The following is a 27,672-nucleotide window of genomic DNA, read 5'->3' as shown; positions in this document are numbered from 1 at the left end:
TCGCTCTTCGTCATCGACACCTTCCGCTGGGTGGTTTGACACTGCGCACGCATTGCACTGAGTCAAAATGAAACTGCTGTTTGCCGCAGCCGCTGCGTGATTCTGCTGCACACAACGCCGTGGTTGCTGTCGACACGATCATGGATGGCAACCATGCAGTTTTAATTATAATACAGTGAAACTTCCAGTATAAAGAACTTGGATATAGCAAGTTATCGAATATAATGAACTAATTGCAAAATGTTTCTTGTCGACTTTAGCATGTAGCGAATATATGATAACAAATGTCAGATATAACGAAAGTATTTTTTATGTCAGTTGCAGCTTGATTATAAATGAGGTTCGGCTGTACGGTACTGTACAAACTGGAATATACATAATGTTATTTTTTCGAAAAAAAATAAGAAATTAGTGAGAGAGTCTGTTCCTCAACTTGTAATCTCTGGCATAATTTAAGATGTCATCTGGCAACCTTAGGACAGCAAAAAGAAAGTTGTGGATGCATTGCTATTTTGTGGTTGCCATTGCAAACATGCAAACTCGAAACCTATGTGGAAACATTGACCGATATTCCAGTTCAACCTATATTCCGGTTAATCGGTATGTTGATGGTGAGAGCATTTTGCTAGCCTCTACTGATTATGGGATCATCGATAATTTATTATTTATTTATGTTGCAGGAATGGGCACAATTTGCAACATGGGTGCCGAGATTGGCGCCACAACATCAGTGTTCCCGTACAACAGCCGAATGCGGGATTACCTGGCAGCAACCAACCGGAAAGGTAGGTGACTTTCTTCTGACTGTGAGCGTAGCTTGTTTCTTCTTGTTGACTTGCTCTGCAAGTTGTGTCTTTATTTGTGGAAATGATTGAAATCATCTTCTCCCTGGAGCACTTATCGCCAAGAAATGACATAGGCTGGTGGCATAGCAGGAAACTGTCATGTCCATTTTATGGTAACAGTGGGCATTGCAATAAACAAACGATTGAAAAATCGTCACATCTTCTACAAGCACCACATTTGGATTGAAACTTCGGCCCCTACAACATGGGGTGGCCCCTACAACATGGGGTTTGGCGTTTCAGCGTGCGGCATTGTCAAACTAATAATTCAAAGATTGTACATCAATGTAATGATGTTAGTCAGTCAGTTGATAGGTGGCATTAGGTTGCATTGCGTGATGGCAACTCAAGAAAGACCTCATCAGTCGCAGTAGGATTGGGATAATTCGTAATGACTATGAAATGCTGAAAGAGGATGCGACACAGGAAGTGTTACAGTTTGTCTCATCTCGTGTGACACCTTCTCGAGCTGCTTGTTCATGCTTTACCAGTCGTAGCTTTTCATTCACTGTCTCTTTGTATTTGGGATTGCAGAGATTGGCGCTGCCGCGGAGGCCCACAAGGAGCTGCTGACTCCCGACAAGAACTGCAAGTACGACCAGGTCGTTGAGATCAACCTGAACGAGGTCAGCCTTGTGACGAACCTTGTGCCTCTATGCATGCTTAGTGCTTACGCAAGGACATGCTTCACCTTCATCTATTTTGCCCTTAAAGGTTCCAGTGGGACATTGCATTAGTTGGGAGCAAATACACAAAATTTTCGTAAAGTTAGAAGTATAAGACAATACAAGCAAAAAGTTGAAAATGTAACGATTGGGTTACAGAGAATAATCCAGAAAAAAAAATATACAGTATATGAATGTATGAATATTGTATATGAACACCTGTAATAGGTAAGTAGTGCTTGCTGTCATAATTAGCGAGTATTATATTTACTTGATTCTGATGCACCCTCAATTTTAACATGCACTGAGCTTTTGTGGGTTCGAAGTGAGAAAACAATGTGCACGTAAATCATGTCCAGACATAATTTTGTAACGAAAAAAAGAAGTTGCATGCCTCTAATTTTTTGCGTTCAAGGAAAGATGTGCAGAATTTACCTTCACAGAATGCAAGTTCGTTCCCTCGTAATGTTCGTCATCGTCACTGTTGGACAGCTCTTTATTGCTGTTCACGTATCGCAACACGTCATCCTTCACGTGGTCAGTTGTAGTTGACATTCTGCATTTCGTCGTGATTCAGTGATGCATTTATGTACTCACGAGTGTCTGGAACAGAAAATATGCGTAACACAGCATGTTTCATTTGGGCTGGTTGGTATGTGTTGTCAAACAGCGAAATTTTGAACAGCGTGATGCAGGACAGAGCGCTGTCCTATGTCTCTTTTCTTTGTCCTGTGTCCCCCTGCTGTGTTGTTCACAGCAGAATCTTGTTCTGCTGTTTGATGCGACACAGCTCGATTGCCACTTGCTTACAGTGTGATATAATGTAACAAGCTTTTGCAATGAAACCAACATGTCGTTGGCAACCTACACGAAAGAGCTTGTTAGTTTGTGCACTGTGCAAAAATGAAAGCTTGTTCTGTGTTGCCATTTTGTGATGACAACGGTGATTATGCTGGCTCTGATAATTGGCTGTTGCCGCACGTTGTGAGCGATGTGAATGCCGTTTGAATTTTGTGTCCCATTGAACACGTGGGTTTTTTTTTCTTTCTTTCTTTTTCTTTTTTTTCCAAAAAAGAAAGTTGTGCATGCTAGGATCAGGTAAATGTGGCATCTTACAATGCAGTTATTGCAGCCCCATTTAGCTGTCGTCCTACTCTTATGTGTTGTAACACTCGTGACCATCGTACAGTACCAACAGCAATAGCCCCCAAAGTTCTGCAGTCAAGACTGTTGAAATGGCTTTTAACCAGATCTGTTGAGCACTGTTAGAAGTGTTAGCTGTGGTAGTTAGAAATGTTGGCAATTAATGTTTTAAAGGGGCCCTAAAGGGAAACACCACATCAGTTCAGACAGAGTATTCTGTTAAATCTCTATTTTTGTTAATTTCATGATAACACCTTTGTTATTGGAATAGAAAGTGAAGGTCAAACTTGTAAATCTTAAATTTTGCACAGAAATCCCAGTGCCTATATGCCACTGTGATGTCTCAAATTTCAATGTATTTGCTCTTGGTAAAGTCACTGTGGCTGGGGAAAAGTTCTCAAGACTTGAAAAGTTTAATCTTTGGCACCTTTAGAATTTGTACAATGTCCATTGTTACCAATAAATAATTAACTAGGCCCGAGCAGATGTCATCGAAATTCGCTACCTCTCAGCAAGCTCGTGCCGGAAATTCAAGGGGGTGCCACCAAACGGTATTTCATTTTTGTGCTTTTTTTGGTTAACCAAGTCTTTTCCTGCAGTAAAGATGGCTTGTTTATTGTGTTTCGAGAGGGCAGTTCTAATCTGCCACTGTATTTACACGATTCTATTGTGTCCCTGTATGCAACGTGCACCACATTTTGGTTGGTTTAAAGTTAGGAAATAAATGTGCTCCTGAATGTGACATGCACCCAATTCATGAAAGAAAGATATGGCATATTCCCAATTTCGCAATCAGAAAAAACTGGGCATGCAAAATGAACCTTCACAGAAGGGGAAACATTTTTAATAAGCTTTCATAATGAAAGCACCGTGTCGTCGACAGCATTTACACTTCATTGGCCGCAGATACCAAGCACACAAGACGGTACTCTCAAGCAATCACTTTTGGAGACACTCCTATCACTTTTACAAGATTTCAAGCGACTCTGCATCGCGCTTGTTGAAATATGCAGCAGAGGGGCGTTCCTGGAGCTCTGCGCAGATAGCGAGGTTTGCACAGCGCCAGAAACGCTGGTGGCCGTATACGCCGACGCATGCAATGCTGTGTTGCGTGAAATCTTGCGAAAATGAAAGTGGTATCCCCGAAAGTGACCGTAGTCGAGCACAAAATGAACCCACAGCATATTTGAAGAAAACTTGCTCTGCTACCATCTGGTGATGGCGATGACGCTGCGTGTGACAGTAGGCTATTGCCAATGCTACAAGTGCTGTTTCGGTTTCATGTTCGATTGTAACGCTCCGGAAATTTTCGGACCCATTTCTTGGAGAGGGTGGAAAAGGTGAGTGTTAGGTTCATGTAAATACGGTAATACAGCTGAGCTTATTTTTCTCTTTGATGTCACTTCAGTTTAGCAGCTTTGTTGCAGGTCACTGTGCATGTTGTCAAATTTCACGAAATCAAAGTGAATGGCGTTGTTTATTTATTTAGCGTACATTAAGGAAGGGGATTAGTGGATGCAATAAGAGTAGAAGGAAGTGATATAACGGAACGACTAACAAATCCAGGAACAAAGGTAATACAAACAAGGAACATTATTACAACTATGTAATTCTTAATGAATACTAGAAGGTGTTGGCAAAAAAAAAAATTGCCGAATTGAACAAAGCAGCAGCATCAGTGCAGAAAAAATAAAAGGCAATCATGTGAACAAGGAACGCAGTGGTGTGTACATTACGCTTCTACTGCAGCTGGAACCGCACGTGAATGGTCCGTTCACACCCGACCTGGCTCACCCCATCTCCCAGCTGGGCAAGAACGCCAAGGCTGCTGGATGGCCCATCGACATCCGTGTCGGTGAGTGTCGCATACTGATGCATGTTTAGCTAGATTCACAGATTCACGCATGTACGGATACACACGCGTATCCTATGCAAGTGTGTACGAATGACTGCAAAAGCTAGCAATGATTTAATTTCGGTGAGTAGGTTCATCTTCAGGGTGTACTGAAGCAACGTGATGGGACAAGGACAAGACAACTACAATAGGACTAGTTCTGGCTGCCAACTAACTCTGCCAACTAATGAAGCTTTACCTCACGGTAGCCATTCAGCGCTCGTTTAAGTTAGCGAGGTAGCAGCAGTAGTGGATGACACGAGCCCATCCTCGTCGCGTGTAGCTCTTAACTGTCTGCGATATGAGGGCAAAGGCGATGTATGATGATCGACAAGGTTGATGAGATCTGTATACACAGATAAGTATAACACATACCTAAATACCGTATTTACTCGATTGTAATGTAAACTTTTGTTGTGTGTGTGATTTTTGTTGCTTGAACTCAACCCTTGCAGTACATTTGATTAACAGCAAAATAGACCGTTTGAAAACAATTATTCTGTATCCCGTGGTTTTTCGTGCTATGTTGGCAACCTGTACCTTTACATCTGGATTCAATCCCTATGCATGTCGACTGAAGTAAAAACTGCTTTTTTGTTCGAATTGACATCATTTTTGCTATACTTGTGACTGGTGTTATGATTATGATGTTGCGGTACCCTGTGGCCTTTCACTCTTCAACTTCGTTCATTCGCGACATGATGGCACGCAACACGTTCAGTATGATTCCCGTTTCAAGAGACAAGCAATTTTGATGGCCAAGGAGCTGGGAAACTGCTCCGTGGCTTGGTGGCTCGATGTCCACTAGTCAACGATTTGCGGATGACCGGACCAGCGAAAGCCCTCTTTACTTGTGAGGCTGGTTGAAAGGGCTCAATCTGTGGGTCTCGTAGGGGCCTGGTACTGCCCCCTGCCTTCAAATACAATGGTTGTTCGGTCATTTAACAAGTGCTTAATCTCAAATGAGTTGTATGGAACAAAAAGTGACTTGATTCTTGGGAGATCACTTTCGGAGATAGGTTCACTTTCACGAGACTTGGTTTGTCCTGGCACCAAACCCCTTGAAGTATATGGCTGACAGCGCTCTTTGCATTGATAGCGAGCTTGGCACAGTGCCAGGAACACTTGTCGGGGACGCTTTCAGTGCTGAGTCGTGCGAAATTTCGTCATGGAGGTGAAACTATCGCCGATAGTGATCGCCTGAGAATGCCATCCTAAGGAAGGCTGTCTCCTTCACAGACAATGACGATGAGTTAAAAGCACTTGTTTCTTAATTGTGATTTCTTGAATAAAGGTGACCTTTCTTTTCCTGTTCATCTCGCATTACAGTCGAATTTTTTTTTTCATGTGACTAGAAAGTCGGCCATTGCGTTATAATTGCGCTCACATTATGTTTGAGTAAATGTGGTACATTCAAGGGCTTCGTACCCATTGTTTCGCAGTGGCACATCCATTCTGGTTGATTGGCCAAGTGTGTGCATATACTCAGAAGCACATACCGAGTGACTCAAGTTGTTTATATATTGTTGCGAATGATGACAGGCCGACACATTTGTCGCAAACATGCTCCTTATTACTGCACTCAGCGACCCTTCCCCCATGCTGTCCACATGCGGTTCATCTGCACACACCACACACAGCACACTGTACGCACGACCTACGTCTTCCTTCCTCTGTCGCCATTGCACTTGTGCCATCTGGTTGTTCCCCTGGCAACTACACTCAACCACATGTGTGGCCTCCGAGATCCTTACCTTGGCTTGCCTCACCTCACTTGGAGCTCTCGGTCCGCTTACGCCGGAACTCCCTTGTCACAGTAGATCCGCAAATATATCCACTGAGGAAATGATGATGAATGCCAAACCCTAAGGAGGAGGCGAAAAGCTTCGCTTTAAAGAAATGTCTGACATGGCTGCAATCACTGCAGATCTGAAATAGCTAATGCTTCGCACGTCATTCCCTCCTCCTGTGCAGGCCTGATTGGCAGCTGCACCAACAGCAGCTATGAGGACATGAGCCGTGCTGCCTTCCTGGCAAAGCAGGCTCTCGACCATGGCATCAAGGCTAAGTGTGCGTTCACGGTCACTCCGGGCTCTGAGCAGATTCGGGCAACCATCGAGCGTGACGGCCAGTCCAAGATCTTCGACGAGTTCGGCGGCATGGTGCTGGCCAATGCCTGCGGACCCTGCATTGGTCAGTGGGACAGGTATGCATTCAGCGGCACGATTGAAGGAGTTTGAGAACCTGGTTGCTGTAGCATGCAGATGCAGAGATTGGGCGGCAGGCAGTACCTGTGATACAGTATCTGCTAATGCAATACCCTGGGCCATTCACTCATGTTGGAGAACACAGTACCGCCACTGAAAATTTTCTGTCAGGATTTTATATGACTGGCCTTTTTCTCTGGACAATATGTAATTTTTGACTCTCTCTTAGTCATTAAGGTTCTGTTGTGTTGACGTGCACACCATGGGCAAATAAATTACAGTTGCCGATGGATAAATCGGTCTCGACAGGGACAGTGAAAACACCTGAATGAACAGAAGTCCGAAATGATGGATTCTTCCAAAAATTAGTGGCCTTATTCCACAAGTGGCCAAAGAAGGTGTGCTGTATTCTCGGATCGTCACTGACAGAGGTACCTTCAATTTTGTGTGACTCTAGTGCAAGGTCCATCAGCGTCTGCAAGCAATGGTGTTCTTGGCCAGTGCCAAGCATGCTATCTTATCACCATGTGGAAACGCTGCCAGTGCTAGTCGCGTGAAATATGTGAAATATCGCGAGAATGAAACTATCTTTCGAAAGTAATTATTCATGGATATGGCCCAAGTTTGTCAGCGCATGTTGCTGCGTGCACATACCTTGCCCCTGGCTTAGACATTCCGTGACCATGATTTTCTAGCGGTGTCTTTTATGCTATTTCTTCTCACATTTATTGTGCTTGGCCAGTGGTCAGAGCGATGCTCCACATGCGTTGTCAACGAAAACCGCCGGCCATGAACAGTGAATGATAACAGTGGCATAGAATCGAGTGGGAGGCATCACTACAACATCACGGATCATATCTCAACCATTGTCATTTTGTCACTGCAGAAACTACAGTCAGTGCATGTACTGAATCCTCATTGGTGACTACTAAATCGACTAAGCTTCGCTAGTTTTGGTTTCGCAGAGCGCCGGCGGCATGGCTGATGATCATGCCAGCGACACCTCAAAATTAAAGTATAGATATTTCTGCCTGACTCAGTGGCCATGTTAGCTCACGGTCATGCAGTCAGAGTATGAATTATCGTACGACATGCTGTAAGATGTCTGAAATTTCAGTCGTCCTTATACATTAAGTCTATGGGACTAGTGGCGGTGCTGTGAGGCTTTCCGAATCATCGGTGTCTGAATAATTACTTGTTGACTGTGCCATGCAGTGTAGATGCTCCCAGGTCAACAGGCTCACAACCAGTGTGCACAAAGCTCTTTGGCATTGTTGGCATTGGCCTGCAATGTGAGTGTAGGCTCCTTTAGATTGTTGCAATAAGGTACGTACACTTCCTTGAAATCCTTGAAAACCCTTTAAATTGAAAAAAAAAAATAAGAAGAGAGATTCAAGGGCTCTGTAATTTCCTTGAAAACTGTGCTTGGGAGCGACTTCTGAACATTCAAAGTAGCAAACTCTGAATCGGCGTTATGCCGTGAACATTGTCTATCGGCAAACAATCCTATATAATCCCCATTTGAGAGTTTCTCTAAGTGATTGTAGTCTGGCATATCTGCAGGCCCTCACGACAGGCTGTTTAAACCGCCATTGCTATCGTGGTGTTAGACGAAGCCAGATCAAGCGACTAAACCATACCAGCTTTTTTTATTATTTTGTTAGTTGGTTTACACTGCAGCTGTTATGGCTCCATTTTTGAGGCTTGGGCTCTTAACATGCCTGGACGAAAGTAAGTTTCAGCCATATGGCTTTTATGTGACTACTTCTGGGTGAAGCCATACACTACTAATCCTCATCGATCGAAGCCTATGCTGTTGCCACAAGGTGATTCACATTGCTACAATGGGAAAGTTGACTTTGAAAAGCCACCTGAAGAGCTTGAAGCATGTGTGCAATTCAGTGTCTGCTTAGGTATACACTCAAACCTCAATATAATGAAACGGTATATAACAGAATGATGTATATAATGAAGTATTAATTGAAATTCCCCCTAAAATCCCCACAGAAATTCATGTATTTAAAACCTAATTTTAACGAAGTGAAATTGTTCTGCCAATGGATATAATGAACTAAATTCATCTCTGAAACCAAAAAATACTAGAACGTTCGCCATGGCTGTTCTCCTGTGTCGTCGAGCAGCACTGGTCTTTCTCACTGGCGTGCACACAAGCTGCAGCTCACTATTGCACTTCTCCACTGACCTCTTTTGCGCGGGCGGCTTCACGAGGTGGTTCGAAAGATTAGTTTATTCACTTCTGCGTGTCGCGCCGCGCAGACCGGCGCACCCGGGCATAGCTTCTGAGATCTCCCCGGCACAACTTTGGGGGACTTGCTTGCCTCCTCAATCACACAGTGGAGTGCTATTTCGTGTGCCACATGCTGCTTGACCACAAAAAGGCAAGGGGAGAGCAGGCGCGAAAGGCAATTACATTGGAACAGAAGGCGGCAGCTCTCTAAAGGCTGCCGTGTCAGGTGCTAAGTTGCGTGTTGCACGCAGCGAAGATTCTTTTGTTGTTTTATTCAAATTTCATTGCATGTGTGGCTGTGTAGCGGTTATGCGGGCTGCAAGGCTGTCTTCTTATTTCCATGTTTACAATTGTACACCCCACTGGCCATATATTGCACCATATGGCAATAATGGATGTAACAAAGTTACAGATATAACAAAGTAACTTTGGCTCCTCCTCCAACTTAGTTATAACAAGGTTCGAGTGTATAATTGCACCTAAGAAGGAGATTAAGGGATTATTTAATTGATGTGACTGAAGCTTGTTTCAACTTCCTTGAACTTTGGCCTTCAGCAACCTGAAAGTCCTTGAATCGTCCTTGGATTTTGCGTTCAATGTTCTGTACAAACTCTGGCTTGCAATCATCTTTACTGTTGGGCCAGACCAGCTCCGACAACCATAGAGAGGCACAAACTCGTCGCCCTGTAGGAAATTCTTGATGGCCTATTTGGTGTGTTAGATATAATGACTGAGAAATGAATGCAATATTTGTATAAATTAATAGACTTAATAAACTATGAAGTATAATGACAAAACCATTTAATGTCATCCCTTGATCACTACAGTTTTCTTGTTACAAATTGTTGCTTTATGCTTTACTCACTGTGAGCTTGCTGAACTGACCCGCTGACCTTTTTTTTTTTTCCACAATTGTAAAGCTAGCTTTCCCACGAGGCAGGCTGCACATGTAATGGAGCGTAGGTATTTTTGCAGTCAGAGCTTACGAGCACAGTTTGTTGCTTGTCTTGTAAAATGTGTAAAATGCAGGCGTGGCTCTCTCGTGATGAAAATCTTATGCAAGAGAAAATCTCCAGCATGTGTAGATGGCCTTCATTTGAGCCATGATTGGCACTGCCATTAGTTAGGAAAATGTGCTGTGCAGACAACATGCTCCTGACGAATTTCATGGTCTTCTGCGGGAGACAGCTTGTGCTGGACAGAATGCATTGTAGAGGAAGTCTCGTTGGCTGTTGCAGAATGTACCTTGCCTTCAGGCTGTGTAGATGAGAGCCAGGTAACGGGTTCGTTCTGAGTGGTGTGCTGCCCCACCACATTGTCTTTCAGGAAGGACGTCAAGAAGGGCGACAAGAACACGATAGTCACATCGTACAACCGCAACTTCACGAGCCGCAATGACGGAAACCCCGCCACACATGCGTTTGTGACCTCCCCGGAGCTCGTGACAGCCCTGGCGATCGCTGGCAGGCTGGACTTCAACCCTCTCACGGATGAGCTGACAGGCTCCAAGGGTAAGAAGAGTTCTCTTGTCTTTTCTTTTAATGTGTGCAAGAAGTGAATCCCTTCTTTGCCATGTGGAGGCTCTGTTTTTTTTTGCATGGTTTGTTCCAACATAGCCAGTGGGGAACACAGATCAAAATTTATACTGCAAGGAGCCACTTGTAATCACGCCAGCTGACACGAGGCTGTTTTATTTGTTGGCACTCGCAGATTGGCTCTTGGCTCTGTATTGGTGGCTGTACTTGTGCCTTTCAAAACATTTGGCTGTTGTGATGCTATACTGTCCGCACTTGAAGGAAATACGTAAAAGATGACAAAGGGTGCAGGACAGGGACGGTTCAACTCCCTCGGAAAAAATGTCTCATAAGGCCCACCAGACAGCTATCGTTGCATAAAAAAGATGGTCTGCAGGACTTCACGTCATATGCCAGCTGCAAGTGAGGGTGTAGTGCTATCTATTGATGCCTTGATAATGATACACAGCACATTAAATAACACCACAAGAACGTCTGAAGCCGCCACAAGTATGAAGATTAATCAGATCCGCGTACAGTCATTGACCGATTTTTCAGATGCTCGAAGTTTTGGACATGCCTGATAATTCGGACACCTTCGCGGCACCGCCACGTAATCCTTAGAGTCAATGCACAAGAATGTCTTGAAATTTCAGATGCAAAAGCCCTTCGCTGTCCGACGTTCTGGACTTTTTGCCATGACCGTATGGCTGGAACAGCGTTATCGAAGCCACCATTGCCGCCATTTTGATTATGTTGCGCCGCGTCGAACAGGCACTCTTGCACGCAGATACACTGGCAGCCACCACCGCGGCAATGCTAGGCCTATCTGCTTCGGCGTTCGCTACCAAGCTTCTTGCTGTTCGGTGCCGTGTTTTTCATCGAAATAATTTGCCCTTGTCAGCCGTGGCGCTGACTCCGCCTTTGTAATACTCTCCGATGGCTTCGAAGCTCGGAAATTTTGGCGTGTTGCAGAATGCATGTTTCCGAAAGTCAGCTTTGCCTCAGTTCAGCAATGTTACGCGGTGAAGCATACCAAGAGCGGGAAGGGGCAATTGTCGCGGAACACAGTATGTATTCCTTAATTATATAATTATACACGCATGCATCCGCGGTCTCCAGTCACAGTACGAGCACCGATACGCCTATAATGTGTACTGGCAGGCGTTCTGAGCTATTTCGGACAGGCCTGTGTTGATTTGAGGCCTTGAGGTCAGTCAAAGACTGCATTCATTTTTTCGGACGCTTTGGCGGCTCCTAGGTAGTCCGAAAAATCGGAAGTTGACTGTATACCATCCATGATTCTCGTGGTACCTGAACGATCGCAGTGCCAGAGTTCCCTTTAATAATTTTTGTAGGAAAGTATGCATTTAGCGCTCTGGTCAAACCACAGTTCCTTTCACAAAACTTCTCGTTTTGTTTGTTTATTTATAGAGAGAGAGAGAGAGAGAGAAAAGAGCTCTTTAATGAATCCTAAAGAACTTTTCCTTGTGGTATACCTGTCTGGCTATTCCAGATGGGAACAACAAAAAGTGAAATGATAGTCACTGAGCATGCCACAAGCACACAACATATACATAAACGTACCAAGACACACAACATGGAAACTAATTAAAGTACCTCATTTATACCAATTTTTCTCGGGGAGGTTAAAGGTGGGGTCTTCGTTGAGTGGGGGTCACACAGGCAGTGCCTGTTTACAGCGGCCGGGTAGGTGTCGTAACTCAAGGTGCGATAGTCTTTGGTAGTGCAGACATGAGGGCTGTTCTTTCTAATCAGACCTGATCCTTTTGTGGAATTGCATGTCTCCATATGTCTTCCAATCACATCCTCGGCGTAGGCGAGAAGTTCAAGCTCAAGAGTCCCGAAGGCGACGAGCTGCCGCGCCTGGGCTTCGACCCCGGTGAGGACACGTACCAGGCACCACCCCCCGACGGCTCGTCCCTCAGAGTGGACGTCGACCCCAAAAGCCAGCGGCTGCAGCTCCTCACCCCGTTTGCCAAGTGGGACGGCAAAGACCTCGAGGACATGGTCGTCCTCATCAAGGTCAAGGGCAAGTGCACCACCGACCACATCAGCGCGGCGGGTCCCTGGCTCAAGTACCGCGGACACCTGGACAACATCTCCAACAACATGTTCATCGGGTGAGTGCCCGTGCTGTCATTAAGGAGCAGAGCGGCAACAGGTGGCGAATGTCCGATGATGGAGTGAGACAATTTGGGACACATGTTTACCGATGCTCTGTGTTCCAGCTGGTGAGTGTAACACTGTCACCCTGTCGCACAGAAGGGACGGGAAGCACACCATGCCACAAATCTAGGGACATCTGTGCCTTGGGGATTGAGCTTCTTGTAGGAATGCCCTGCACCAATAGTGCAAATATGCCTAGTAGCTCCTTCACTATGCTCGCTGGGAAGTGCGCATCCATTTGCGTTTGCACGAGTACTAAACGTAAATAATGTGTCATTATTTAGTAGACTTTTGCGGTGCCTCGAGGACACCAAATCGAAAACTGGGACATCAAAGCCGGAAGACCACTGGTTCGTGGGTTGGGAACTTGCTGAGGCCTCCACCTGCCGGGGGTGCATAACATCAGCTGTTCAGGGTAGCGGACAGCTGATCTTGTATGTGAACGCCCCTCGGCATGCTCTGGCCTTGGTGGCCCCAATCGACACACTGCCCTGGTTCCAGTTTTGACCCCCCCGCTGCACCTTCCATGCCCTGGAGATTCTGCACTGCCCGCCGGGGCTTGCCTGAGGCCTCCATTTGCCTTTTACTAGAGGTATTTGCATTGCAGGTACAGGGTGTACAGCAGAACCTTGTTGATACAATCCCGTTGTGTGCAGTTTGCCATGTTCGCTACGAGAACACAAAAAATTATCCTGTAGCATTATGCTTATTTTAGAGGGCAGTTCTTGGGCTCTCGTTCCTGCGTTGAGCGTCAGCGTGCCTCAGCGTAACCGAGCGAACGAGCCCAGCGAACGCGGAGTGCAGCGGGAGATGAAAGAAAGTGCGAGGAGGAAAACGGAAAAGGAGAGGGCAGCGGAAGCTTGAGGAGGAAAGTGAAGGAGGATAGTATTTCAAAAGGGTGAGGAAGAAGGCAGGGACCTGTTCTATGGCGGTGACCAGGCATGCGACTAGTGCATCAGCCGATACCATATGGAAACAGAGTGCTGGCGCGGACTTCAGACCGACTGCGCATGAGATACTTCGCCTGCTCTGCCGCTGCTAGAAAATGCAGTCTGCTCGAGCCACACATTCTTGTGTTCATGCTTTCTTTCTGAACAATGAGCAACGCAACCAGTGGAAATGCTTCGTCTGCTGCTGCTGCTAAACGAGCTGCCCGAACAGAGGCTCCGCGAAGCCGTCGAGAGGACTCTGTCATTCAGAATCAAATTCTTTGCCACAATATATTGCGAATTGAAAACACCTTAACAGCTGCACTCAAAATTCTCATTAGGGAGTATCGTAATAGTTGGTGAATTGTTTTACCAGTTGGTAAGTTCCCAGAAAGCACAATCTTTCGGCACCAGCATTCAGTCAAACTGCGATCGTATAAGTTTCCCAGCTGCTAGACCCTGTGTAAACAAGAAAATGTGCGAGGTGCGTGTGTTTGATAACAGTAGCTGCCCACTGCAGCAGCTTCCCCGCAGTACTCGCCTGTCCATCTCTCGTGAGAACGCTCATGCGCACTAAGTTTCTTATTACATTACCAGCAGATCTACTTCCGGGTCGTTGCACACCGTTTCACAGCTATTGCTGCTAATTCTATTGCAGTAAGCATCTTTACTTATCAGTTTCGAAGCGCACGGTGTTGTAAGCATACTGCATGCTTTTAATATGCGATAACCCAAATGTAGGCGGCGCAAAGTGAGTGTAATGTATGCTCTGGCAGCGTTGTAGGCATCATATTCCACTGTCGCCCACCAGCCCGATTTCATGTGGGCTTCCCATCGCAGTCTTGAAATACTACGCTATGGGAAAACAAGGTTCTTCTCAGATCGCTTGGGCCCTACCCAGCTGGATGTGCCTCCACGTCTCGTGCCACAATGATTTGCGCTGAGTGGGCACGTCAAAACTTCCCACCAAAGTGCCCTGCTCGAAGATGCTGCTGACCGAGGCCAAATTCGACGAGTTCAAACGTAAGCTTGCTGAAGCCATAAACACGACAGCGCTTGTCTCTGTCCTCTCAAAGTCAGCGCACACAAGTCAGCTCAGCGCACATTGGCATCTTGTGCTGCAACAATATGCAGAACACTTTACATTACTTAGGTGCGAACTACAGTCAAGTCTGTCAATTTCTTTAGTGACTTCCAATTGCTCATATGTTTTCTTAGTACACTTTTTCCTCATGTTTTGCTTTTTTTTTTCAATACGTACAGATGAGGTATTACTGTATTAATTGTCCGTGTCGCTTCTGCTGCCCTCGTCCTTTGGAGAGCTTGCCTCACTTGTGCTCTCCCAAAGCTAGTAGTCTTCTGTGCAGTCCATTACTGTTTGAGATTTGTCACCCTGAAGCCCTTTACCACGATCTGAAATGAAAACGCACACCACTAATTCAAAATCCACACGCACACACACTGCTTGCAGAGGTGCCCTGTTATGCACCTGAAAACATGGTTTAGATTAAAAAATGCACCTCGGTGCAGCTGAAATACTGTTGAAACGTGCTGGAGCTATGCTGCACTGTCGCAATCCAGCGGAAGATTATGGTGATGATGATGCCATCGTCGACAGGACAGTAACTAATAGAGTTAAACCTCAATATAATGAACTTCAATATAGCAATGTTATTGATATATTGAAGTATTTAACTTTTCATAGCCTCTTGTCCATAGAACACCATGTATTTAGAACCTCAATATAACGAAGTGTGTTTGTAGGCGATTTCCATATAACAAAATTTACCGTCCGCTGCAAAGGGATGCCGAGACAATAAATGGAAACTTCCGTGGGCGCAGATGGTCAAATGATTCAAATACAAGCGGCTGCTTGCAAAAGCGCTACCATCTGGTAGCAGCTTGTTGGAACTAACCACCGTGTCGATACGTTCATGATGCTTGGTGAAACATTCTTTCCAAATTGAAAAGGTAGGTAGGTGGGTGGTCGAGGTAGGATAGGAAGGTAAGGCAAGGTGAAGTAAGGTAAGGTAGGCAACTAAACAGTATTCCCGACAGTTGTGCTCAATTTGTTTGTTCGCATTCTCTCCCGAATTGCAGGGCCATCAGTGAGGAGAGTGGCGAGGCCAACAAGGTCCAGCATCGGCTTACTGGCGAGTGGGGCGGTGTGCCCGACACAGCACGCAAGTACAAGGTAATGGACAGCTTTATTGCGATAGCGATTATACGAACACTCCAGGCACGTCTCTGCCATTGCTATGAGGTTCCGCATGAAGTCCAAGGGCGATAAGGTCATTGGCGTGCGATGTGTGCTGCATGTGCGAGTGAAAGCTTGCGAGGGTGAGCCAGCGATCGCAGCTCAATCTCGTGCACGCAACAGCCGAAAGCGGGGAGGAAGCATGCCGCCTTCCGTAGCACACAAGGCTTTAGGGGGAGGGTAAGTAGGGGGAGCAACTGTGCGTGCCCAGCCAGGCTGCTGTATTTTGAAAGCCATCTGCGATGGGTACAGAGTTTGCGTTGCGCTGTGTTTCCAAGGCGTAGCTCGCGTTCATGCAAGCGGCTGCACAAAGGTCAACTCGCTCGCTGCTGCTGCCGTGTTTCCTCACTGCAGCGTTTGACAGCGAGTTTGACAGTGGTCATTGAGTGAGATGTGGTCATGTCGGCTCGTGCGTGCGTGACACCATGCTTGTTAATTTAATTGCCGCATTTACTCGAATCCAATGCGCACCTTTTCTCCCGATAAAACGGGTCCAAAAATTGCATCTGCGTTAGAATCGAGTACGACCCTAAATCTGCGTTACCATATCGCCATCGGCATTAGAAAAATGGCTGCCTCGTGCGCGCTTCTAGCCTAGCTGCCGTAGCTTCCTCCATGTGCATACCTCCATGTGCATACCTCCAGGTTGTTTGTGTAACCAGGCGCTGATGTAACCTAGTCTACCGCCTGTCTTCCCATTTTCTGCGTTTATTCATTCAGCATGGAAGCGGCAACTGCGAAGACATGCCGAGTCCACCATGATGCCGCATTTAAAAGGAAAGCTATGTGTGCGGAGACAGACGAAAATTGTGCCGCATCACTGGCGTTCGAGTTCCCGAAACTTGCGTGCGGGACTGGCACAAACAGAAGGAGAATATTTTTGCCAGCAAAGCAACAAGGAAGGGTTTCAGTGGACCAAAGCAGGGCCGCTTTTCTGAAATAGAAGAGCTGCTCGCAGAATACGTGCAAGATCAGCGAGTGGCACAGTGGCCTGTGATGACTGATCTGCTCAAAGTATGGGCGATGCAATTAGCCCTGCAGAAAGGACTAATGCGGAGTGATTTCAAAGCGAGCAGGTGCTGGCTATCAAATTTTATGAAAAGAAAAAGCTTTTCTCTTTGAAGGCAGACAGGGATATGCCAAAAATTGCCCGAAGAATATGAAGAGAAATTGCACAGTTTTCAGTGGTACGTTTTCAAGTTGCGCCATGGAAATGGCTACCACTTTGAACAGATTGGAAATACCGATCAGACGCCGCTGTACTTTGACATGCCTGCCACCACAACCGTTAAAAAGAAGGGGGCGAAGGAAGTGCGCATTTTGTCTTCTGGCCACAAAAAAAAAGCTAGTCACCACAATGCTTTGTTGCACTCTGGATGGGCACAAGCTGCCCCTGTATCTTATCTTCAGACAGATGACGCTCCCAAAAGGAATCGTGTTTCCGAGTGGCGTGATTGTGCACACAAATGAAAAAGGTTGGATGACCATGGTCTTGGTCGTTGACTGGATTGGTAACGTTTGGCAGAAGAGACCCGATGGCAGTTTGGGTCTGCGTGGGATGCTTGTGCTTGACGCGTTCAGGTGCCACCTTGACTAGCGCATGAAGGACAAGCTGGCTGCGTGCAACAGCGACCTTGCCATGATACCCGGCAGTATGACATAGCAGCTCCAGCTGCTTGACGTTTGTTTGAACAAGCCAGTGAAAGATAGAATTTGGGTGCTCTACACCGAATGGCGTGTCAGTGGCTGCCACGAATTCACGCCCCCCAATAAAATGAAGCGTGCCTCGCTGCAGGACTTTGCTGGATGGGTGAAAGATGCATGGTGCACGATCTTGTCTGTCATGGTCAACAAGGCCTTTAAAAAGTGCGGGATTTCGAATGCCATGAACGGCGCCGAGGATGAAATGCTTTGGTCTGTTGATAGCGATAAGGAGTTGTTTGATAACGAAGACGAGTGATACCTATTGCCCCATGCGACTCGTGCCGGTGCAGTGAAGATCTTGGCAGCAAAGTACGCCACTTCCATTGTGTTTTTATTCATCGCAACTTTAGTGTAATGGAAATAAATCTGTTTTTTCCAAGTGAGAGAAAATAGCATTTCTGTATGAAAGCATGAGGTGCGCGGTATTGTACTCCTTCTCCTTTTTTTTGGTCATGGAAAGCGGGTGCGTGCTACAATCGACGTTTTCATTTTTTTAATTTTTTGGTCACGGAAAACGGGTCTGCGTTACAGTAGAGGACGCGCTAGAATCGAGTAAATACGGTAGTATGCCTATGCTTACAAGTTTATACGGCTGATAAAGCTGCTATCCTTACTTCGTGTAGCCACCCACTACTTTGCTATTGCAATCGATGCTTCACCTTTCGGGCGAAAGTGCGACTATTTAATATCATTATTATCACAATCATCATCATCCTATGTAGTCAACTGCCTGATGAATGCTTCTCCCAGACACCTTCAATTACTGCTGTGCTGCGTTTTATCGCTTCAGAAAGAAAACTGACAATTGACAAAGATCACGCTGCAGATGCGTCTCTCATGTCGCACTATGGGTGACACCAACGATTGACCGAGGTCGGGTGACCGATCACAGCTCTCGGCGATTGCTTTTTCACACAAAATGCTGGCTCAGCGGACCCTGTTGTGACGACCATGTGCAGCAGCCGTGCATCACAGCTTGTGAAGGGACAGCATCTGTTAAGCATTCCACATGTTCCATGTCCTGGAACCGTTAATTTGAGGGTTACCAATTTCTCTCATTTTGAAGGCACGTAAAGAAAGGTCCAGGACGGTGTCCTGCTCAGTAGTTCATTTTAGCACCGGCAGCCAATCTATGAGGTGTGCACTGTGTTATCCCTCATACTGCATCAGTGGGATGCTCCCTGAAGATTGCGCCACTGTATGTCCTTGGGTGCGATCGGAGATATTTTGTTCGATACGCGTTCTGTTCAGTTGCTGCAACGTCACAAAGTTGCAGTATGCAAAATTTGTGACAGCGGGGCGGAGAAAGCAGCCAATCGGGAAGCGGTGACCTCCCCGGAAGTTTACTTCCGTCGTTTGTCATCTGCTTGCAAACAGTATACTAAAAAACCAAATTTTTCTCGTCTTCCAAATGAACTAAATTTTTATCTAAAAAAATGTATTTTTTTCTTCTCAAGCCCAAATACGTTTTCAAATAGTAGTACGTGTGACTACTGCAATTAGGTTCTTTGCGTCTTCCCTAGGTGGTGTCGCGCATAGCGAGAAGAAAAAAGAAAAAGAAAACGAAGGGAAGTGGCGCACTTTTCAAGAGGCAGCGACAACATTCCAGTGGCTCGCTGGCACCGATGATGTTGTCGATTTCTCTGTACAACAAACGAATTATTTGTTTCGAGAAACAAAAACGAAGCCGGAATTCACTTTCTGCCATTTCTTCAAACGCGTTTCGCACCGCCACCCGCTCTCCTCCTTCCTCTAGAAACGCCAGTGCAACAACCTAAGTTCCCAACGGAAGCGCCATTTTCTCGAATTAAACTATGGATTGGATTCAAACGTGCCATTCCGCAGCCGAAAAGGCTGCCTGTTGGATCCAATCCAATCCACCAGACGCACCATGCAAAGCCGTATTGCCGTATTGACAGGAGCGTGTCGTCATTTTGACGTCACCAAAAACGTGGCCGCGCCCCGCGGCTGGCGACATTGGCGCGGAGTAGGCCAATCGCGCGCGCCGGTAACCGAACGTACGCGCGGAACAACCATCTCCGATCGCACCCCTTGTGCCCATTCGGCATGTATACTTGGAGATCGTGCTTGAAATTTGGGAGGATCGGATCGTGTCGGTCAACTGAGATCCAAATTGCATGTCTTGTCTGCGCCAGAGCTTGGGGGGCTGAAAAGGCGTAACTTGAAAGGCAGATTTCGTTGAAGATCTCAGTTGCATTTTCAAAGCTTGCTTTCAAAGCTTTTATATATATAGACTTGCAAACTGTGCCAGGCGATACTAAAGACAAGGAGGGAAGCATCGTAATCATCGTCGAGACGTTGCTCATAGAGAATCGAACGGAAGTGTGGTGCATGTTTCTTGTGGCTGTGCTCACATGTGGTAGCCACAGTGATTGCAGGAACGAAACGAGCCAGCATATCGTAACGCGCTGACGCATCCACCTATTGGGTACCAAAACGAAAACTGGTTTGCAGAAACAAGTGTTATACAGTGCAGTCCACTTATAACGATACCACATATAACGATATATCGGTTATAACGATGGGTCGACATGAGAGTGTCATTTTATGCATTAGGTCTATGGGGAAAAAACCATTTATAACGATAGGTTATTCACCGCATATCGGATATAACGATCAAAATTTTGCAGTCTGGACGGCGTTTTCCGTGCCAAATAATTGTAACGTTTGCGTTGCTTAGTTCCCTGAAACGAACGATGTCGAGACGAGGCGATGTTTACCTCCGTAAGTTCGTATCTGCCGCCATTACCGCGCAGCGCGTCTCGCCCCACCCGCGCACGAGTAGGCGCAGCCAACGTTGGCGCAGCGCGCCACAAGATGGCGCTAGCTGCTTCATGCGCGTCGGCCACAGTCGCTCCGAAAGAGAGAGAAAGAAAAAAAGAAGCGACAAGCAAAGCGGCGCGATGGCGCCCGTCCCGCGTCTCTCTCGCGATAGCAGGCTGACGCCACCGAAGCAGCGTGCAACCAACGGTTCAACCCAGTTCGAAGATGGCGCCGACAAAGCGCAAAGCTGTGTTAGGGTGGCTAGAAGGGGAGGTGTGAATACCGGCGGCGCTTTCCTTCGGGCGCGCGTGACCCCCTTGCGCACCGATGCCACCAGGGGGAGCGTGGCGCTGCTGCTCGCGGCGTGGTATTACGGCGTGGTACTCCCGCGCTGGCCTGCGCCCTCCGCTGTCAGTTGGTCTCGTCGCCTGTTTTGGAGTGTTCCTCCCGACATGCCGTCATTCGAGGGCGAGATGCTGTGGACCACCAAAGTTATGTTGAGCACCGCAGCGACGCACGGCTAGTTTATTACATTGCAGGTTATGTGGCGAGAAGACGTGTTTTGCCCACACATGTGAAGACTGCGAAGCACCATAAAGGCAATATCCTCAGAGAGCTTCCACCAGAGGCATCCAAAGAGTGGGACCTTGAGGGCCTTTTATATCCCTCAGAATCGTTCTATAAGCTGGATAATGCCCTTGAAAACAAACTCACTCGTTTATTCAGTGTAACACCCGCCGTGGTTGCTCAGTGGCTATGGTGTTGGGCTGCTGAGCACGAGGTCGTGGGATCGAATCCCGGCCACGGCGGCCGCATATCGATGGGGGCGAAATGTGAAAACACCCGTGTACTTAGATCTAGGTGCACGTTAAAGAACCCCAGGTGGTCAAAATTTCCGGAGCCCTCCACTACGGCGTGCCTCATAATCAGAAAGTGGTTTTGGCACGTAGAACCCCATAATTTTTAGAGAGAGAGAATGAAAAGGAAAGGAAGGGAGGTTAACCAGATATGAATCTCCGGTTTGCTACCCTACACTGGGGATGGGGGATAGGGGTTAGAAAGATGACAGAGAGGGAAAAAAAAAGGAACGCGCACACATGGAGGCACACACACAAAAGGCGTTCCAGTTAAAGTCGTTCACACAGGCCGGTAGATCGCAAGAAGCGCAAAAGCGCTTGCACGGCCTTCTTCTGTGAAGGTAGGTCCTTTCGATGTTGTAGAATTCTTTTTTCGGATAGCGGTTCGTTGTCCAGTTGGTCAAGTTCGTGGCTAAGGCATGCCCTCTGTGGAGTGTACTGCGGGTAGGCGCACAAAATATGGCCAATTGATTCTTCATGGCCGCAGTGGTCACAGGTTGGTGTGTCGGTCATCCCTATGCGGAGGCATAGGCTTTAGTAAAGGCAACGCCCAACCGAAGTCGATATAAAAGCGTGGCGTCTCTACGGCGAAGCTGTGATGGCGCTCGAAGACTTAATGTTGGATCAAGTGAGTACAGTCGCGTATTTCTTAAATGTGGCTCATTCCATTGCGACGCGGTGCACTGCCGAGCAAGTAGGCGGAGCTTCCGTGCCGCGTCAGTTCTAGAAACAGGAATTCGGACGTGGCGCTCCTGAGTATGGGCTGAAAGCGCTCGCAGAAAGCGCGTGATACCCGAAACGGGCTCACTTTCACTTCGGTGGTAGAGATGCAGCCGACGCAAGGCTGGCGAGGCGCTAATTTCGGCTACGTGCTTACCCCGCCTTGGTCAACAGCGCCGCCCCGCGGCATCGGTGCGCTGTGGGGTCACGTTTGTGCCGCCGGTATTCACACCTCCCCTTCTAGCCACCCTAGCTGTGTCGCTTGACACGAAGATGGATATTTTGCAGGACTCTCGATGCGGCTTCAAGGTGAGCGCCCTCGTGAAGAAGTATGAGCTCGTCCAGTTAACGATATCAACCATCTTGAAAACCGGGAGCACCGCGATTGTGAAGGCAGGAGCTATCAGCGGCCATTCCGATCAGCGGAAAAGGGGTTAGAGACCCCTTGTACGCCGATGTTGAAGAGGCGCCTTACCAGTGGTTCATCACCAATGGCTTAAAGAAGGCGGGCTTTGTGCGTAAGGACGAACTTCCCCAACCCGCTGAGACCGACCCGGTGGAAGTCGCTGACATAACCGAGCTCTGGGAGCTCGTTCCTACTGGTGACACAGGTGGTGTGTCGAAGGAGGAGTTTTTGACTGCAGACAGTGCTGCCTCGTTCTGCGATGAGGTCACCGACGAGGCGATCGCCGAAGATGTGCTGTCTCGACAGACGCAAAGTTGTGCGACGGTGGCGACGGCATCAGCGACAGTGACAACGAGATCGACAGTGGCTCCTTGACCTCGACCACGATGTCCACGCAAAGTGCACTGTCGTCGATCGACTCCTTAATTGATTTTATGCATGCTAAAGGATTGCCGCCAGTGTTCGCGCAGCAGCTGGAATCCATGCACACCGCGGTTGTGAAGCTGAAGCTGCCGCAAAAGCAAGTGCAGATTTCGGACTACTTCGGCGCGCCTAATCCTTGACACGGTCATTGGCGCTAGAAATAAAGTTTGTTTTTCACGGCCTACTGTATACATCATCTATTCTTTAGAGCAAGTAGCGAATTCGAGTTCAGAGCTGCAAAGGTAAAGAGCGCAAACGCGTTTTAAAATTTTTTTTTTTTGATAACTGCAGTCCAGATATAGCGATCATCGGTTATAACGATCATATTTTTCGTCTATATCGATATCGTTATAAGTGGACTGCACTGTAGTGAATTACTTTAGGCACTCTAATGCTTTACACTATATTTTCTAGGGTTTACAGGGTTTGGACTCATAATTTACTCCAAAAATAAAAAAAAAGACAAGACAAAAAGGACACTTAAGCTTTACGTTTAAAAGTGGAATGCAATAGCATTCAAAGGCCCCTGACTCCTCACGCTTCCTGGCAACTGCAGCATATGTAACTGTAATGTTTACCAGGAAACACTCGCAGTGAACGCTAAGCATGAAGCCGGGCTTTCTGGTAGAAATGCGGCCTCTTTCGTGGGCTGCGATGCGGCAAAGGCAAGTACTATCTGGAGGTATTGCAAGGAAACGGGTGTGCTGCTCCGTGGCCTCCGAGATATTCGCGCGCAAATGACGGATGCCATGGCCAGTCTATGCATGGTAGAAACGCTGGAAAAGGTTTCTTTTTTAAGTTTTCCTGTTAAGCAATTGTGTTTTCTCGTATATTCAAGTTACAATCCGATGCTATCATGTCTGTAGGTTGTGTTTAATTTGCACTTTACGATTTTTCTACATATTTTACCTTGAGAAATTCAATTCAGTCACTTGTGCCACCCGGAGGGCCTGGGTATGGGTGGTTCGAAAATATTTTTGCCAAAATAACGTCCGATGCTGGACGCCGACACCAAATTTTCTGCGACACGGTGCCCTGAACGCTATCGCTTTAAAATCTAATGTCAGTGCTCCTTTAACCTTTTATGGACAAGAGTTGCCTGCAGGCAATGTACCAGAAATGTTTTTTTTTCCTTCTTTTTTTTGTAGCAAGGATTCAGTTTTCAGTACGCAGTTTTAGGCAAACACCAAATGACGGACAGCAACCATCATATGTTGGATTAGAGCAGGAACAGAGGTCGAGGAAGAAGTTAGGCGCATGACTCGGCTTTCTTTTGAAATGAGGGTCAGAGGAGAAAGGCTGATGCAAGATCCCTGGCTGCAGTGCACAGGTAATATAGAGAGCAAATTCAAGGTGCACCTTTTTCACATGCGACGAGAAATGTTTGCACAAGTTCCACGTAAAGTTGAAGGTGGCGTGGGGTGAAGCTCTTTTCCAGTGTTCTGCCTGGTGTTGCCCACCTATTGCTGAAAAAATTTCTGCTATAGTATATATATTTTCTTTCTTTAGTTGAATATCCTTTAATAAAGTGGACAGGTTGGCTAGTTGGTTGAGCATCTTGAATTGGGGAACAGTGTGAAAGACGAGGACGGAGGAGAGGCACATAACAACCACACGTAGTGATGACTAACAACAGTTGTTAGCGCTACGTGTGGTGGTTATGTGCCTCTTCTGCCTCTTCACCTTTCGTGCTGCTCACTTATTCACGGATAACCTTATTCTCAGTGTATTTTACGCATTTCATTGAAAAATAAATATTTACTTCGGGTGTTTGTATGTCTTGTCCATAAAGGGTTAATAATAGCAAGCCGCTGACACTTATCTTTCATGGCACGATTTCCCTCTCTTGTGACAGGCCGAGGGCATCAAGTGGTGCGTGGTGGGTGACGAAAACTACGGCGAGGGCAGCAGCAGAGAGCACGCAGCGCTCGAGCCGAGGCATCTAGGAGGTCACGCCATCATCGTCAAGAGCTTCGCTCGTATCCACGGTGCGTTTTCGTTTTGGGCTTGACGTGTTCAGTGACTGTGAGGATTGGGATTGCAGCTGTGGTATTAGGTATTCAGTTGTACCTTTTGCGATGTTCGAGTTGTTTCATAGCAAACCGCAGCATTTTTCCGGAACTGCTTAGTGCGTGCGTTGTGCATGTGTGGACGGGCCTTTCACAACATGCGCTGCACATTTGAAACAAGTAGAGGGAGCCACTTGGGAAGCTGAGAATAGTTTGTGCAACACTTCGCTTAGTGGTTAATTATCACTACTTGCAGGACCAAATAAAGTTTTCCATCCATCCATCACTGTGCTCGCTTTTAAATTAGAAAGAGTGCAGTGACAGCTGCTATAGGGGCTCTAAATATACATTATTTGACAGATGATTACCGCACAACGCTCACCAGCACCTTAATAAATAACTGCCTTATTGTCTACATGACCAGTAAATCTAATCCACCATCGTAGTAGTACTTTCTGAAAAACTGAAGTCGGTCTACTTCCGCACAGCCGTCATTGTTGCTCAGACTTGGATGACTCATCTCTGGCAAAATCTCTCTTCAGGTAATGTGGGGAACCTGTGGCAGCTTCAGCGGTGACCCAGTGTTTATTCTTCGCATATGTTCTTTAGTATTGCTAATGCAGACAGCCAAGCAGTGCAAGATGTGACCCTTAAACAAGTGGTTCAGTGTCTGCCTCGATCTGTCGAGAAAGGCCACCAGCATCGGCATGCTCACCGTGTTGTTTCCCCTTGCAGAGACGAACCTCAAGAAGCAGGGGCTGCTCCCGCTGACCTTCCAGAATCCCGCCGACTACGACAAGATCAAGTCGGATGACAAGATCTCACTCCTCGGCCTTAAGGACCTCGCACCTGGCAAGGTAGGCACCGAGTCCAGCATTGTGGCACTGTGGCATTGGTTGTAGACCTTCAGAGGGAATGACGGCTTGCACTGGCGCTGTGCACACATACTAAATACTGCAGCAGCAGGATTCTGTTCGAGCCAGTTACTGCTTTTGGAGAAGGCCTTGAATCCCTCCTACATTCCCATGTGTGCTGAGCTTGAATGCAGTTCTATAGACAGCATAGAGTTTTCTATAGGAAGCATCAGAAAAAAAATCTGGCTTTAATTTCTATGGGAGCTGCTAGCATGGCAATTCATCCTGCGTGGGAATGATGCTTAGTACTACAGCAGTACTTTGTGACTGTGTGTCCGGAAGTCCTCGCTTGACTCCGGCACTTGTCGTCCGGTGGTTTGTGGATCACTATTTCTTACTTGGAACTCGGTTTCTTAAAAGTCTTTTTCCTCTTTCTCTTTGTCACGTACAGCCCGTCAAGTGTGAGATCAAGCACAAGGATGGCTCTAAGGACACCATCACGTTGAACCACACCATGAACGCGACGCAGCTGGAGTGGTTCCGTGCCGGCAGTGCACTCAACCGCATGGCTGAAGTCAAGTAGTGCGACAACAGCACAAAGCAACATCGTGTACAGAAGCCAAGCACAGTCTTCCCGAGTCGGCAAAAAGAAAAAAAAGTGCGGGAGTCTACAGTTTCTTTTCCCGTCAACACCACCAGCACGACTCTCCAGTCTCGCTCGCCTTGCCACCGTCTCAACGTAGCATCGTTTTCTTGCAGAATCTGCAGCATAGAATCGCACTGCCATGTGTGTGTGTGTGATCAGCTGTACATTTCCCCTTCATCTTCTTGCTTGTTAGAGGAAGAACTGTGTGCAAAGTTCTTTTTTTTTTAATGTCTAGTGCATGAGGGCACACCTAGGAAGAGGAAGGTAGAGGTAGACAAAATAAATAAAAAAGGCACTCCTTCAAAGGTGTGTGTTTCTGGTGATGCCGATTGCACGGATGACTGTGGCATTATGTGCCCTGCAAGTTTGTTTTTTCTCATGCAACATGACGTCAAGTACTATGCTTATACTGTAATATGCAGTTAAACCGTCATACAATGAACTTCAGTATAACGAAATTCTCGATATAGTGAACTACTGAAGTTTTCATAACGTCTTGTCCATAGAGCACCATGTATCTAGAACCTCAATATAACGAAGTGTGTTCAAATGCAATTTCAATATAACGAAATTTTGTCTCCACCACAAAGGAATTTCAAGACAATAAATGGAAACTTCCACGGACGCAGATGGTCAAATAGTTCAATTACAAGCGGCTGCTTGCAAACACAACTCTCAAATGGCGGGAGGCGCATATAGAGCGACCGCCGAAGTGGAGCAGCATCATGTTCCATGTCAAGTCCAAGTGCGATAAGAGCCTATCGCGCCCTGCGCACTTTGTGCTTTAGGTGCGAGTGAAAGTGTGCGAGGGTGAGACAAGAAAGATGGTGGCTTCACGAGTGGTGCCTTTCCGCACGAGCAAATGGAAAGAGGGCGAAGGGAAGCCAGCTCACAGTAACGCGATCAAGTGTGCGCGAGGAGGGGGGTTGTAAGTTGGTGTGCGTTGCGATTTCTGGCGCGCGTCACGGCCGTGGCTGTGCATGGCTGTGAGCGCGCCTGAGCACGTACGCAGCCGCGCACCCTGCTTTAGAGGCCCAAAAGCCCATCACTGCCCAAAAGCCCATTCGTATCTAGTGAGACATGCCCGTAAGATGCATACTCCTGTTTTATTTCTTTCAACCTTAGGCGAGCGCTCATTTTATTTTAACCATAAACAGAAAGTGTGGCGACTTCTGTATGCAGTTGATGTTGCATAATAGACGCAGTTTGCTCTCTCAACAGAGCCTTACCAAATCATAGAAAAATTAATGCACACTAGTACTACCCGCCATTCCCGTGGTGGTTGAAGAAACCGTAAAGCCCGATTTCCATCTAGCCATTTTAGTAGGAAACTATATGCTCATGTCAACTTGGGTGCAACAGGGTTCAATGCACTCA

General features: G+C 46.9%; 1 protein-coding gene across 1 annotated transcript in view; it reads left to right on the top strand.

Moving 5' to 3' along the window:
* The window catches only part of LOC126529262 (probable aconitate hydratase, mitochondrial), a 45,693-nt gene extending 18,774 nt beyond the window's left edge, over positions 1-26,919 (top strand). The window contains exons 11-20 of the mRNA XM_050176871.3: positions 681-785; positions 1,380-1,471; positions 4,403-4,508; positions 6,522-6,753; positions 10,329-10,513; positions 12,357-12,660; positions 15,736-15,829; positions 24,642-24,774; positions 25,531-25,652; positions 26,101-26,919. Of these exons, the coding sequence (XP_050032828.1) occupies positions 681-785; positions 1,380-1,471; positions 4,403-4,508; positions 6,522-6,753; positions 10,329-10,513; positions 12,357-12,660; positions 15,736-15,829; positions 24,642-24,774; positions 25,531-25,652; positions 26,101-26,232 (1,505 nt within the window). The 3' untranslated portion in view covers positions 26,233-26,919. The remainder of the gene's footprint in view (positions 1-680; positions 786-1,379; positions 1,472-4,402; positions 4,509-6,521; positions 6,754-10,328; positions 10,514-12,356; positions 12,661-15,735; positions 15,830-24,641; positions 24,775-25,530; positions 25,653-26,100) is intronic.
* The last annotated feature ends 753 nt before the right edge of the window (positions 26,920-27,672 follow it).

The sequence above is a fragment of the Dermacentor andersoni genome, chromosome 8, assembly GCF_023375885.2.
Source record: "Dermacentor andersoni chromosome 8, qqDerAnde1_hic_scaffold, whole genome shotgun sequence".
Taxonomy (NCBI): domain Eukaryota; kingdom Metazoa; phylum Arthropoda; class Arachnida; order Ixodida; family Ixodidae; genus Dermacentor; species Dermacentor andersoni.
This window is presented reverse-complemented; position numbering and strand designations above follow the sequence as displayed.